The sequence below is a fragment of the Lactuca sativa genome, chromosome 6 (genome assembly GCF_002870075.4).
Source record: "Lactuca sativa cultivar Salinas chromosome 6, Lsat_Salinas_v11, whole genome shotgun sequence".
In the NCBI taxonomy this organism is placed as follows: Eukaryota; Viridiplantae; Streptophyta; class Magnoliopsida; order Asterales; family Asteraceae; genus Lactuca; species Lactuca sativa.
In genome coordinates, this window is record NC_056628.2 from 8,174,838 (window position 1) to 8,190,921 (window position 16,084).

The 16,084-nt window shown below is 34.5% G+C and overlaps 1 protein-coding gene across 1 annotated transcript; it reads left to right on the forward strand.

Annotated features, from left to right (window-relative positions):
* The first annotated feature begins 1,378 nt into the window (after positions 1 to 1,378).
* On the forward strand, positions 1,379 to 5,257 carry LOC111921863 (uncharacterized). The gene is made up of 3 exons (XM_023917436.3): positions 1,379 to 2,655; positions 3,879 to 4,421; positions 4,915 to 5,257. The coding sequence occupies exons 1-3, from the start codon at positions 1,780 to 1,782 to the stop codon at positions 5,014 to 5,016; spliced, it is 1,521 nt and encodes a 506-aa protein (XP_023773204.1). The 5' UTR covers positions 1,379 to 1,779; the 3' UTR covers positions 5,017 to 5,257.
* The last annotated feature ends 10,827 nt before the right edge of the window (positions 5,258 to 16,084 follow it).

Genomic DNA, 16,084 nt, shown 5'->3' on the forward strand with positions numbered 1-16,084 from the left:
ACATATTATTTGGTGTTGTCCATTTCCACCTTGTGTGTTATAACACCAAAAGTATGAGTAGGATGATGAGGTAGACACTTTGGATCTCCCTATCTAATAAAAAAATAGTTTTATTTTCCTTTTGACACGTGTCATCTTATTAGTCCCCTAACAAAAGTGTGTCGCCATATTATATTTACTAGTGTATAACCTGTGTGAACCACAGGTTATAAAATTAATTAAACTTTTGTAATAAAATTTTATAATTATTAATCAATTATTTTAAATAAATTATTAATTAAGAGATATATATGAAAATTTTAAAGTTATTATAGCTTCAAATTTAAAATATAATTAGAAAATATAAATTTGAATTTTGAAATGAGTTGCCTAATATATCTACATGATACATGGAATAATATTAATGTGGGGTTGTATTAGAATGACACGACAAAAGGAGATTAAAAGTATTCATTTATTAGAATAGGGATTGATTAATGCATGTCATTTATAAACCTATTGATTATCCATTTCAAATTTCAAATTTTAAATTTCTCACTCTAATTACATTAGATTAATAACATTAGAATAAAAATTAAAATAAATTTAATATAAATAATAAAGTGATATAATTTCATATATTTATTTAAATCAATGATTAAAATTTATATAACTAAAAAAAATCTCTTAATTAATAATTTATTTAAAATAGTTTATTAATAATTTTTAACTTTTATTTTAAAAGTTTAATTAATTGTATAACCGTGGTTCACACGGGTTATAAACTAATGTGATAATATATAATAACATGTTGTCCATTCCCAACAGCCTTAATAGTAATAGACAAGTTAAGGGATAATCAACTTTATGAAATATGAACCCTTGCTCCCTCATTGATACCTTTCTTTCTATTTGTATCATATGTATTATTAACTGTATCAAAATGTATGATTTGAGAGAGATTAAATTTTATATATTATGTTAGGGAGACGTTTGAAAGTGAGAGCTGAAAAAAATATTGATATGATGATTATAAAGCATTTGGATTGAAAGAGATGAAATGAATAGACTTTTTCCATCTTAAGAATCAAATAGATAGATATTTGTATTTAAACGAATAAAACTCAATATTTTTATTGTTTTTATATTGGGAAATCAGATATTCTTTTATTTTATTTTTAGTCATTAAATCAAAACAAATATTAAAATCAAAATAAATAATTAATAAAGATAATTAGTGGATACCATAACTTAATAGGTAAATAAATAGGAAAGAAACGGAATTTTTTTTTTTTGTTATATACTTTTATTTATAATAGCATTATTATATAATATAATATAAGTTATAAATTATTATTATAAAATAATACTCCTAATATAAAATAAGTTGTTTCTGTGCTGATTTCCGTTGCAAACCAAAACCCTCTCACATCAAAGCACCCCTCTCTTCTGTATCTTCACCATGTGAAAGTGAAACCCCCTTAATTTACAAATTACAGCCCCTCCCTCTTCATCTCTCTAGTTCTGTACACACACCGCGGCACATACTTCGATATACTCTCATATATACGTATATACATATACGTATCAACCGATTGTAGTCATCATCTTCAGCTTGATTCAGGGGAGTGTGCAAGCTGGCACCATTGCATGCTCTCCCAAGAAACTTTACTCTTTAAAACCCCAATTCATTTTCCTCAACTTTTCACTCTAATTTCTTAATTTTGCTGTTGTGGGTTTTGTCGGTTTAGGTTTGATTTCGTAGATCTGTCGCTTCTGTGCCCTGAATCTGGCCCTAATATGAAACTGGTTCAAAAAGATTCAGAGAAGATCATATGGGATCAGATGAGAACCCACGCTTCGAACAATACATCACCCATTTTGTCAAATCGGGTCGGCAGTGGGTTACCCAAGCTTATGCTGTATCTTATCTCTTTCGTCTGTGCAACTTACCTTGTTTACACTCTCAAGCTTCTCAACACCCCTAATTTGCCTTGTGGCGAACATGATTTGATATTTTCTTCTCGTGCTTCGTCACAGAACGTTACGCTTACGCCGGCGATCGTTGCACCGGAGAAAACGGAGCTCAAACACATTGTTTTTGGCATTGCAGCGTCGGCAAAGCTCTGGGAGAAACGGAAGAATTACATCAAGTTGTGGTGGAAGAAAGAGGCGAAAATGAGGGGGATTGTGTGGTTAGACAACCCAGTCAAAACCCAACCTGATGATGGTCTGCCGCCGTTAAAAATTTCCGGCGATACCGCGCATTTTGCTTATAAGAACAAACAGGGTCACCGGTCGGCGATTCGGATATCCAGGATTATTTCGGAGACGATACGATTAGGGATGGATAATGTAAGGTGGTTTGTAATGGGGGACGATGACACAGTGTTCATTACTGATAATCTTGTTAGGGTTTTGAACAAGTACGATCACAATCAATATTACTACATCGGAAGCTTGTCGGAAAGTCATCTCCAGAACATATACTTCAGCTACGGTATGGCGTACGGCGGCGGCGGTTTTGCTATCAGCTATCCCTTAGCTAAAGCTCTGGAGAAGATGCAAGATCGGTGTATTCAGAGGTATCCCGGACTGTACGGCTCCGACGATCGGATGCAGGCGTGTATGGCTGAGCTCGGTGTGCCACTCACCAAAGAACTCGGCTTTCACCAGGTTAGTGAAACCTAAAACTCTTCGATTCTCGTTGATATTTCTTTCCAGGGTTGTACATTGTGCAAAATTAGTTGTGCTTTTCATCTAATAATCTCCAAAGATTGCTCTAACACATCAATGGGGTAAAACCCATCTCCAGAATGGTATTGAATTGCATAATGATGTTGTAACTTGTAAGTAATGCTTGCTTGGTTGCACCTAAAGTGGTCAAGAACAAAATTTTCTTGATTGTTGCAACCTGCAAGTGGTCTATTAGTTTATTACTTTCCAAATTGCAAACATTTTGTATTTATGATTGCAACGTCTCCCTTTTCTGCTAATTTCCAAGTTAAAGTTACATTTTTACCTTGATCCTGAAGAAATTCTTTGTTTTATTACCATTATAACTCATTCTAGATGTTAAGCCTATAAGAAAAAACATTTTATCATTATTAACAACTCCAGTAAAGAACAGGATCTATTTATCTAAGCATTACAGCCTTCGTTTAGAAGATGATGATAGGATTCTTATTATATTCATTATAAATTTAGTGGGACACACAATAAAGAAATATATGTCTCCATTTATTATGTTAAAAAAACTAGACATAAAATGGAAAAATGTCACTTTTATGATATATGTCTTTTGCTAGGATTTTAACCATATCAATGTGACAATGCCCATAAGTATACACCGACAAATCGTACTAAAATCTACCACTTTCACTACATTCTTCCTCATTTTTTTTTTGCAATTTCTGTAAACCAGAATTAAATTGTGTTATAATCACAAAATTCACCCATTATTCTTTTCTTTGACAAAAAGCTTTCTTCATTTATAGTGGATGTGGTGATATTAAGCTTACAAGTTACAACACAGGTAAGGGGATGTAGATGTAGATAGTAGTCATAGTACTAGTAGGATTCTTTGTAGTCCAACAATATTTGACTCTTTTGTCCTTATCAACATTATTTTGTGGTAGTGAAAAAAAACCTTCATTCACTTTTCTTGAATTTCCATTTATAATTTCAGAGCAATAATTGGTGCATATGCTAACTTCCAAAATCCAACATTATTGATATGTACTATTCTCATTAGCCTTATTGTATCCTATCTTTTCACTTCTCAATTTTTTTGGTGTAAAGTTTGCTACTTTAATACAGGAATGGGTCACCCTTATAGTTAAAAAGCATGTCTGATATGGGTTTTCTTTTTTTCTTTTTAAATTTCTTTTTATTTACAGTATGACGTGTATGGAAACTTATTTGGGCTACTTGCTGCACACCCGGTGACACCAATAGTCTCGTTACACCATCTTGATGTAGTCGAACCAATCTTTCCTGAAGTGACACGTGTCGAGGCTCTAAAAAGACTAATGCTACCAATGAAACTGGATTCGGCTGGACTTATCCAACAATCCATTTGTTATGACACCTCAAAAAGTTGGACAGTTTCGGTTTCTTGGGGATTTGCAATTCAAGTTTTTAGAGGAATCATGTCCCCACGTGAAGTCGAAATGCCTTCTAGAACTTTCTTGAATTGGTATCGAAGAGCGGATTATACCGCGTACGCATTCAATACGCGTCCGGTTGCTAGAAACCCGTGTCAGAAACCGTTTGTGTTTTATATGACAAAAGTGCGGTTGAATTCGACTACGAATGAGACCGTGAGTGAATACACGCGTCATCGTGTCCCTCATCCTCCTTGCAAATGGAAGATGTTGGATCCTTCGATTCTTGATAAAGTTGTTGTTTATAAAAGACCGGATCCGCAATTATGGGATAGGGTAAGTGTCAGTAAAGGAAGGGTTGTTTCTTTTTGGGAAACGGTCAGTTTACAGTTTAATCCCAAGATTAATTTTTTGAACAGAAAAGTCCAAATTATTTTATAATTTGCCCAAATTAACGAAAACGACAGATTATCGTATAAAATTAGATAATCGAGACTTTTAATCTTGGGCGTAAACGGACACAAAATATTAAGACTGTATCTTTTTTACTTAATCTGAACAAACAGAATGACTTAATGGGTTAAGCCAAAAACCCTGACTTGATGTATTTAAACACTAAACAATCATTTGTTATTTATCATATTTTACACACAAGGGTAAAATGGTAATTTACTAGAGTAAAAAACAAAGTATTTATGTATCCAATGGTCATTTAGTTAGATTCGGACGGTTTATTCAGTCCAGAAAGAAACAGAAGAAATAAATCCTAAGCCAATGGTGTTTTAGATACATGTTTTTGATTTTTATATAATGTTTAATTTTTTTGCAGTCTCCGAGGAGAAATTGTTGTAGGGTTTTGGAGTCGAAGAGGAAAGGGTTGGTTGTGGATGTTGGGTTATGTGGTGAAGGGGAGATAAGTGAAGTAGAATAACAAAAGCAAAAACCCATGGAAAGACTTTTGTTCTTGTCTTGTTTTCTTGTAAGGTACTTTCTTTTTTTTTATTTCTTTATGTTTATTTTTAGCATAAGTTCTTAATTTTTCAATGCGTTTAGCTTATTATCGTATATGAGTTCTTTGTTCTTTTCAAGTTCGCTGACACAATAGATTAGGAATTATGTCAATGTATAAACTTTTGTCGCTTACACGCAATAAAACACGATTATTGAGTGCATATTAGTGTTCTTAATAATATCTTGAAATGCATGTGTTTTTTGGCTTGAAATTTGACTATGTAAGTAATGATACTTTTTGAAAGACTAATTAATATGCTAATTTTTTTGGTGGTTGTATCATTTGAAAAGTATGTGTGGATATAGCTACAAGTGGAATAAAAAAAATATTAATTATTTGCTTAATGATGATTAGAATTTAGAAACGAATGGAAGAGATGAAATCAAATATATAATAATGTGACCGACACAAATATTAATAATTGGAAACATTGTGGTTTGGGGTTGGTGACAAATTATTATTTTTATTGAAAAGTGGGTCACCCTTTGTTCCGTTATGGTCAATTCTCAAAGATATAGGAAAATACAAGATCTCTTGTTTTTATTTAAATATGTAACATATTTTATTTGTTTTTTAACATTGAAATTTATGACCCTTGTCTTCGAATCTAATCTAAGGGAGGCTTTATTATTATTATTATTTTTTATTCTCCTAATACTAATTCATTATTTTATGAGAGTTTTTAAGGTCGAGATCTAACATATGATTCTTATTAACTTTGTAAGCTGTTGTTAACTTTGTAAAAAGATGGTCATAAAATCTGAAGATTCTATCAAAATGAAATAGTTACAAGTCAAAAACGTGAAAAATATACATCGCTATTGACAAGTTATAAAATATTTTATAAGAATAAAAGGTTCAAAACTGTATCACAAAAAAGCATATGATCATCATAAGCGAGAAGCATATGATCATCATAAAAGTGAGAATCATGAACGTAAAACTTGAAGAACAAACTGTATCGTAGAGGAACGAACCTATAGACTTCAAGAGTTGTAAGGATTGGGGGGTGTTTGAGATTTCTTTTCAAAGCCAAAAATCTTTTTTATAAAAGTTCTTTTTAAGGAGAAAAAATTAGAACCTACAGACTTCAAGAGTTGTAAGGATTGGGGGGTGTTTGAGATTTCTTTTCAAAGCTAAAAGTTTTTTTTATAAAAGTTTTTTTTAAGGAGGAAAAATTAAAAGTTGGTTTTAAAAATGTTTGGGTGAAATTTTTTGACTTTTGAATGTTTTTTACTTTTTAAAAGGCCGAAAGTCACAAAAAGATACAATTTCATGATTTTTGAAAAGCTTTTTTTTTCTTGACAAAAAGTTATTTTCAAAAGTTCTATTTTAATTCCCAAACATCTTTTGAAATTTTTAACTTTTTTAAAAAGCTATAATCAAAAAATTATTCTAAAAGCAATCCTTAACACCCTCTTGGTTTGATGTGTTGATTTTGAGTTTAATGGATGCAGTTGGAGGCCCTCCATGGCTTCGCGTAATGCATTGTGTCATAGGTTTTTTTCTTATTTTTTTATTTTATTATTATTATTATTATTTTTTTATTTTTAATTTGATTTAGGTTTATACTGATAGAGCGTTGAATTAAAGTGTTGAATTAAAGTGAAAGAGAGAGATTAGATTGTAGTAACGTTTTATATGGGATTCTAATATAGATGATACAATATTAGGAGAGATCTTGCTTCAAACTAGATCTAACTTAGATCATGATCAAGATCGAGATCTTAACAACATGAATTTTTATAAATAATCATTCAAAAATATATTATCTATTTTTCCAAATAATCATTTATCCAGTAATGATGATTACAAACAACTGTATTGGCCTCGAAACCTACGTTAGGAAATTTCCTTTCCAAAAACATGTGTGTTGTCTGATGCTTAAATTTAACATGATCGTTTAAAATATATAGAAATTCTCTAATCAACTAAAAAGTCCGAGTTAATGTCATGTGTTGCTTGGGGTTTGTAAAGTATAGGAAGGTAATACCATGTTAGTAACTAACATATTTCAACAATATGTTTTAGGTACTTGGGGTTTGTGAAGTATAGGAAGATGACGCATATGATGATGCCCATTGCCCAATATAGTAAATACATGCTTATACTACAATTAGACGACAGCATGGCTTTTGTTAGACAAGAAGGTACCAATGAAACTAAAAGAAAAAATCTATTGGATAACAATTAGATTAGTTATGTTGTATGTATCCGAATGTTGGCTGATAAAAAATGTGTATAAGAGGAAGATGGAGGTTAGGAAAATAAGGATGTCATGATGAACTTACAACAAATCAATAGTGGACCGAATTTTGAATATTGTAATCAGAATTGGTTAGGAGTGGTGTCGATCTGATTTGGTGATGCATAACATATTGACGACTTATGACATTTTTATGGATATATGTGAGTTGAAAAACATGGCTAAAAGAAGCCCTTCAAACGAGGATAACTTTTGATTTGTCAGGAGTTTGAGACCCATTTTGTATGGATATAAAACTCTCATTGGGCCAAAACCGACAAACAATGGAAGGTGCGTTGTCTACCGACCTTTACCAAATGTCATTATTTTGGTATTCAAATGGTTAGCTTCCTAACTTTAGTCCATTTCGAATTTTAAAATATTCTTTTAATTGTAAATTCAACATTTTCCTTGATTTCCAAAAAGCACATGATTGTTTAGGTAGTTTATTAGATGATTTGACCATCCGTTTTAATTTTTTGAAATTTGGTCATGCTATAAATTTAATGCCACACTATATAAATGGTCGAATGTAGACCTTTATAATGACATTTTTAGGATATCTTGAACATCCTATTGTTTGTTACTTCCATTTGGTATCAAAGTTTATTAGCATCAGGATGACATATATCACTAAACAACTCGAAGAACTGTGTTGTGATCATAACCGGTTAAAAGACCGTGAAAATCACAAAGTTGGCAATCATGGTGGCAATAAATGACACCACAGAAACAACCATGGTGGCAGAGGCGGACGCATGATTTTATAGTAGGGGTTGCACGAGAAAGTTAGGGGTTGCACGATAAAAGAAAAAAATAAAAATTTTAAAAAATTTCAAATCTTTTTCCATTACGGCCGGAAAAGTTAGGGGTTGCTGGTGCCACCAGTGACCCCCCTAAATCCGCCTCTGCATGGTGGCGATATTGCGTAGAAGGTTGACCCATATGAATGATTTCTTTAATGAAGAGGAGGATAAACCTTTTGCTGTGAGATAAAACAACAGAACTACATGATTGGAGGACCCAACAATATATTTATAAGCCTTTATTTCATTGCAAAACACCGGACGGCATGACGTTAGAACGTTGGATCACAGATTATTGAACAATACAAAACAATATAAAACATAAATATCACTTTCATTATGGATAAAATATTACATCAAAATATGTTTCTGTAATACTAGAATTTCTAATACAAGAGATGCATTGAAAGTTAGGCATAACTATGACGATAATAGGTCTTCAGTAGCTTCATCGATCAACCACTGCTTCCGGAGGTGCAATCTTCTCGGTTTCCTAGGAGTATACGTGGTTTTGAAAGATCAACGCGATGTTGGAGAGTTCACAGGTTTTGTATATTATACTTTGAAAATACTTTTTGTATATAACATTGTTATGTTGTAATAGTATTTGATTCTTTAAAAATATTGTTCTACTATTCATAGGCACTAGGGTTTCTATAATTCTCATTCGTCTTATGTACTATTAGTTTGGATACAATCCAACCTTTTTTAATATAAATATATAATTATGACGTGAAAGGAGTCCCAATACTTTATTATATAATTATAATGTAACATCCAAAAATTTCACAAAAAATTAAACTTTTAAAACAATCCCAAATCATCACTTGTTTACAAAAATAGTTTTCCAAAACATGTCTATTATCAGAGTTTTCCCAACTCCTATTTGGGCCTTACCCCAAGGTTCTACACTTCACTTAGCCCAAAAACCCATAATCAGATGAACCAATAAGGGCCCAAGCATCCAAGCCCAAAGGGTGGCCCAAAGTTTGAAGCCCAAACTCGAAAACCCAACAGGCTGAGTATGCGGGGCGTACCCAGCTGTACACTTAGCCTACTCTGCATTGACCCAGAATCGCGCCCTTGACCACCATCGCCCAACGTACGCCTTGGTACACCCAGCGTACGTGGTGGTCATGTAATACTTTGACTAAGAGCTTATCCCATTCAGTCTAATCGTCCAACTTTAAGATCCAGGCCTAAAGAGGTGTTCTAAACCATTAAGTTTCCAACTTTATGGTCATGCATGTCTTAATAAGGCCCAACACCAAGATTCTATCATGACTTAACCATTAAAGACCTCAAGCATGCACTAAAGGAGCGGGGACCCAATTTCCCCTTCTTCTGGAAGCAAATCACACCTTTCTAGACTTTTAGTAACACCATGTTGCCGACTTGAAATTCAAACTCGGATCAACACCGGTCATTATAGCTCTTCTGCCGACTCTAATCAGTCTGCAATCGCTGCCTGATCTGCCGAATTATCTCCGCTCATACTGTACCGATGCTAATTCCATTCTACTTGTCCCCAAACCGACTACTTAACTTCTGACTATCGGAAGTTCCCACTAGAAAACAGATTCACAGACCAAACGCTACTGCCGATAACCTTTCACTTGACCAAAGTGACAAATATTCCTTCGAGGGGAATGCTCATCTTGATGACAACTATTTCCCAAGAATAACGAACGACAGGAGACAAACTGGGAGATAAACCTTCTAGTGCTGAACAAAACATCTTTTCCTTAAACTTCTGAACCAACATATCGCTGCTGAAGATTCCGAAATCCCATACTTACCTGACACCCACACAGATAGAACCAAACCAAACCACAACCACCCGAATCTGATCTGCTATCGAAACTGAAACCATTCTTTAATCCTGAACCCTCCAACAGATATCCTTGGCATACATATTTCTTAATTCATACCCTTACTGAAATAAAAACCTTACACATAAACACCCGTGATTCCCAATGCGAGTTCCTACCAAGAACCAAATCGATACTTAACCCATAACTCGAGATCCGAGGACCTACTAAAGATTATCCCCCAACCATCGCTGAGACTACCATTCTTACACCTGATCCAGACACTTGGTTTACAAGAACCTGAAATACAAGGATAACCTAATCCAAGTATCCCTTTACGCCACTTAATGACTACACACTCAATCATGCAACCCAAGATCTAAAATCCCGACCTTACGGTCTCTGCTAGGTCCCACCTGAATTGCCATAAACACATGGTCTCACCCACGGGTTTCGCCCAAACTAGAGCTACAAAGATCTGAATCTGCCTTGGACCCCAATGGTCCTCCACCTAAAATAGAGAAATGATCACGAACAATCCTGACCGGCGTGCCCAAGGCACGAATTGACCCCCCTTTATACTCACGACCACCTCAACAATGGTCTACCTCCAACTGATGAATGCTATGATCTCATTGCAGTATTACAACACTTCCAATCACCCATGATCTGATGAATGATGCATAAAGCAACCTAGTCTTACCATATACCATAACAAACAAATCACATGCACAAACACTCATGCCTAGCCCAATCAGCCCCAGGCTGGAATACCAAACATGTCTACGATGGGCCTAATCATCCTCGGGATGGAATACTCTCTTATCACAAGCATGTTTGGTCTAATCAACCATCGGGTTGGAATACCAAACATGTCAGGTCATGCTTCGAATCCTCCAAATCCTTCGCTAAACCATGAAAGACAGTGACGTTTTTCTACAACCTTCGACTTGGAAACCATCCAAAAGCCTGATATCCAACAGAATGGAAACGTCGACCACCTGTTGGAAGTTTCCTGAACTCCAAACTGCACAACTTCAATCCAAACAACCACTTGTGTTACTTCCCTCTTGACTAGGATGTGAAACTTTCCCTAGTTCCATACCCGAGTCAAATCTTGAAGATTCTGATCGATTCTCCCCCACTTGGATTCATCGAAGCTCTCCCATCCCATGATATATATTGGATTCCCAATCTATCTCTTCCTCATGAATTGACTATGACCTACACTTACCAATAATAGTGCTCCATTACTATTCGATCTCGATGATTGTACAACTCCTGAATTCCCGAGGAATACTCCCCATAATCCTAGAAAATCCGATAGTCTCAATCACTTCTCAGAATATCGCACCAAATCCTTAATCCCCTAATGCTGCGAATAAAACCATAACCCTTGCTCTGAATTGGCGAATCTTTAACCTAACTCCTCATCTTAATTGAACCCCTGAATTCTAACCATCTACAACCCTTGGCCTATCCAGATACAACCCGAAGATGACTCTTGGCACACGAGATTGATGGGTTTTTGCCATAAGAACATCCTATGTGCTCATGCAAACCCTAATGCTTGGATCTAGGTTTCTCTATTGTACATGCATTCATCCAATACTTTAAACCCTAGATCTAGCATGTGATAATCAATATTAACATAAGAATAGGGTTTAAATCTTACCTTGATTGTTATGTAGCAGTCTCCCACTTGGATAAGTCTAATAAATATTCTGCGTATGACTTCAGATCCTGATCCGCAATTATAGCTTTCAAAAGCTGCAGTCAACTCTAATCATATCAGAAGCGTGTCCTTTAGATAAGGGATCATATATTCCTCCATTCTAGATATCGTATAGACTGAGACATGGATTTAAATCATTCTCTTTGTCTATGTGTTGTTTCCCAATTTCCGATTTATGGCGACTGACAACAAACTACAATTGAACACATCAAATTAGTCCCGGCTTGGCCAAGCGCTTAGGTGTCATCACTAAATCATCGAGGGGCCCATAGATATCGCTTTTATCCCACTTTGGATAAAAGCAACGAATAAACTTTGATTCAATGCTTGTTTGCACTTACTCACCGAATCACACACAACAATATGTTTTATAACACATCTCGGTTTCAAGAATATAAGATATTACCGTCTCACCAATCACTCGTGATACAATCCTTGAAGTGATCCAAGTGAGCGTGGGTTTATTCCAATACTCTATTCTTATAGCAGCACTCATGAACGCTGCAGCAAACTCTTGCTATGTCTAAAACACTTTAGACAATCTACAGTCAGATTCATGACAGTCTTCTTTTATTCCTACTTCCAAAGAATGAGCGACTGTGAGGAGTTTGAATAATCTTATTATTCAGGAAGTCAAAACATGCAAAGTGAAACACAAGAATAATACTAATCCCATATGGCCCCAAACTTTGAGTATAAATAAAACATTTTATTTAATCACCATATTGATCACTCATTATTTGTTGTTTCGGGTAATCAACTTCTTACTTGAATTATAACAACAATTGTCCCATGATCTTAGCATGCACACTATGTTTACCTATGATCCTTACTTTGTGAAATAGATCAAATGAACACATTTCTAATCATACTCATTTCACAACTCCCAATCCTTATCATAAGTATAAGAATATCAAATTCTTGTCACTTATAGAATATGCTAGATTCTAACATTTTATGCAATGATCCTTTCGTAAAGTCATAGCTCAAAATCATCAAGACTTGGCCAATCTATATCAGAAACAATTCTATAGATATGATGTCTCTCACTCAAAGTACATTCCTTTGAACATCCTTCTTGCATAAAAGTTTCTAATCTAGACATTGATTCTTGATATCCAACTCCCAATATGGAAACATTTCCATATTTGCCATATGACAACTTATTCTAAATAGAGTCTTATCTATTCACAATTATGTCAATATGGTCCATCCATGATTATACTTCTAACTGTCCACAAGTGACCAACCCTTGACGAACCTTAGATTGTCCTTGGCAATTATTTAATTATTTAAGTCAAAACCGGTTCTATTTGTTTTTTCCCTCTAAATGCCCTAGGCGTTTGGAAAATTTTAGAACGGTTGAATATTATAGCATATGCAATTGATCCTATACCCGAAGCGTATGTGATACAATTCATAATGAAAAACGTGATACTTTACCAGTTTCTTACTATCATATCGTCATAATATTTCTATTTGCCGTGTTCTCAAAAATTCGAACTACGAAGAGTGATGTCGTAATCATAATCGAACTTTGAGAATGCAAATAATAAATATACCCTTGACTAAATTCAATTAAAATTTCTCGATCTAAGCTTTTAGATTAGAAACAAAGTATAACATCATCTCCCTTAATTATAGCAAAAACAACTTTTCAACCCCTGCAACATTACAAAGTGAAACTTTTGTTTTTCTATAATTAATTTTGCCAACTTGCAATACTAAATAATAATCATGCTCCCACTAACATGATGATTATATCCATTCCAGCATAACATTTATGCTCCCACTAGCTTTGACACGTATTTAGGAACCAACTAAACTTCTAGGAATCAATACTTATTGATTTCCAAAGTTCATTGTTTCTAATACGATATGCTTCGATAAGCCTTCATCTAAGCTTCTTCAAATCACACACCTTTCCTTAGACAGCTCACATGTGTGTTCAGAAGTTATTTTACTAAGTCCCAAATTTTCAGACTAATTGCCAATCTCATAATTTGAACTATGAAAAAGGGATGCCGTAATCATAATCGAATTTGAGAATGCAATTTACATAGTTACTTAGTGAAAGCATTTCCTCACAATCATTTTCATGAAGGAGAGAAACCTTATGACACTTAGATTTTATGGTGTATGTGTTCCTATCCATGTGAATTTGCCATTACCATAATCGAAAGATAATGTTTGTGGCAAATTCAAACTCTTATGGAAAAAACTTGTTTATTCTTAATTTCTTGCCATCAAGGGCCCCACCATTGCTTCCAAGTTATCTAGCAGCTTACCTATGCCAGTCAATGTACTTTCATTGAACAAGGTGTTTGCCTTATGCTTTCTAATGAGAACTCGTAGAACTCATATGCATAATCACTCAACAGGATTGGCACAAAAACTAGAATTTTTTCAACACGATAGGTTACAAACCTCAAGTCGTGTGCTAGTGTTTAATAGGTTTACTCTTGATTAGTTCTTGAATCTTTTCAAGATCTTCAGACTCCCACTGACCTTTTGACATATTAGATTCTCTTATCAAGAAACATTTCTTGATAAACAAATATCCAAGAGTTAGTGTGTGTCTATATCAAGGCAAAACATTGCACACATTTGGTCTTAATTGGTCCTTGTCTTCTACGAGACATCACAACTTACCAATTTCAAACGTGCAAGAGTAAGAAAAACAATTTTCCACTTCACATTTGATGAGTGTGTGTCACTCAATTCACAATCTTCGAGTACGATTCTAAGACTTGAGTTTGGAACGAAGTGTGACTCATCTTTTTGATCTAACCATTTCAACAATTTCCGATTCCTCTTCTCAGCCATACTAGTGCACTAAGATCTCCTTAGAGGATCAATTGTGATATGTTTCTTAATCATTAAGACGATCACAAAATCCGATATAAAATTACTCTCCCTTCTTCTTAGATTTGAGAAACTTTTTATCTTTCTGCCTTCATTGATTCTTCTTATTCGTTCCGCCATTCATTGAAACCTTTCAATGATTCAGAATTACACTTAATCTTGTAAGTATAACCACATTTACTAGATCTTTTGGTAAATCATGACGAATAGTTTCATTGTTATTTGTGGTGGACTTGACTAGTGCACAACATTGTGAACCTGTTCTCCTAGTCCTTTCACTTGACTCTTTGTCAAGGAATTAGTCTTAAATTCTCTAAGTACCAAGATTTCCATACATCACATGATTCAAATCATATGATTCCAAGTTTCTGTCCAATTGAAACTTGGGTGATGGGAATCTATCCTTACTTAGAAAATTTTTACACTATCATAAATAACATAACTAAGAATCACATCCATTTATAGAAATACACAAACATCAATTTTTTTTCACAGTGATTTCATTGCAAGGATATACATAAATAAGATAAATCAAAATTTATTTTATTCATAGAAGCAGCGGAAAACATGTCCTTACAATGCAAAATCAACTGAAAAACTATGTAATCAAATATTCCTAACAACTCTATCATAACTTCCTAAGCTCAAAATCTGATCTTCGAATCCATGCGATCGTGATCCATTTCTTCGTGATCAGACTCATCTTGCTCTTCCATCAAGCTTCCTCTCTTTTCTCTGATTCTGCAAAACATTCAAATGTAATCTTATCACATTTTGTATTAAGAATCAATGAATAAGAACTTAATGGAGTTAGATAGTGGATTTCACCTGAAGTAGAGCCATACGTCTTGACTCTCCCATCTCTTAGATCTCTCAGGTAAACTAGGCAGCTTCGTCTCCAATTCCCCTTCTCTTGGCAATAAAAGCAAATTGACTCTTTTGGAACAGCACACAGAACTACTTCAGACTTTGCCTTTCTCTTATGATCAAACTTTTCGACCATGACATGCCTTTCGTTGCCATTTCCTATATCCATAGAGGTCTGGAAGGTAGATCCACCAATCTTTGCTTTTCCAGTGCGCCAAATCATTGTAGATTCAACAACAATAAGCATATAGGTGAGATCGATGAGGGTCATGTCGTGGCTCATCATATAGTACTCTCTTACGAACTCACTATATGAGTCAGGAAGTGATTGAAGAACTAGTCAACAACCAGCTCCTCACAGACAACGGATCCCAACATTCTTAACCTATCAATGTGTGACTTCATCTCTAAGACATGTGCACACTATGACTTTCCTTCTTCATGTTTACTTGCCAAAAGGGCTTGAGTGAGTTTGAACTTTTCAAACCTTTGAACTTGTGGGTTAGGGAGAACAATAGGAGGAGGTGGAGGAAGTGAAGCATGATCTTGTGTTCCTCGATCGAATCGTGGAATATCATCTTCATGTGAAAAGCTTGTTCCACGGGATTTGGGAAGACTATAGTTGTCATAATTTGACATCTACAAAATGGGAGAAAAA

What these genes read in the sequence shown, in the direction of transcription:
- LOC111921863 (XM_023917436.3), top strand. Translation starts at nt 1,780, where the DNA reads ATGAAACTGGTTCAAAAAGATTCAGAGAAGATCATATGGGATCAGATG. An exon ending in AAGAACTCGGCTTTCACCAG is followed by an intron (nt 2,656 to 3,878) that starts GTTAGTGAAACC and finishes TTTTATTTACAG; the next exon opens with TATGACGTGTATGGAAACTT. An exon ending in ATCCGCAATTATGGGATAGG is followed by an intron (nt 4,422 to 4,914) that starts GTAAGTGTCAGT and finishes ATTTTTTTGCAG; the next exon opens with TCTCCGAGGAGAAATTGTTG.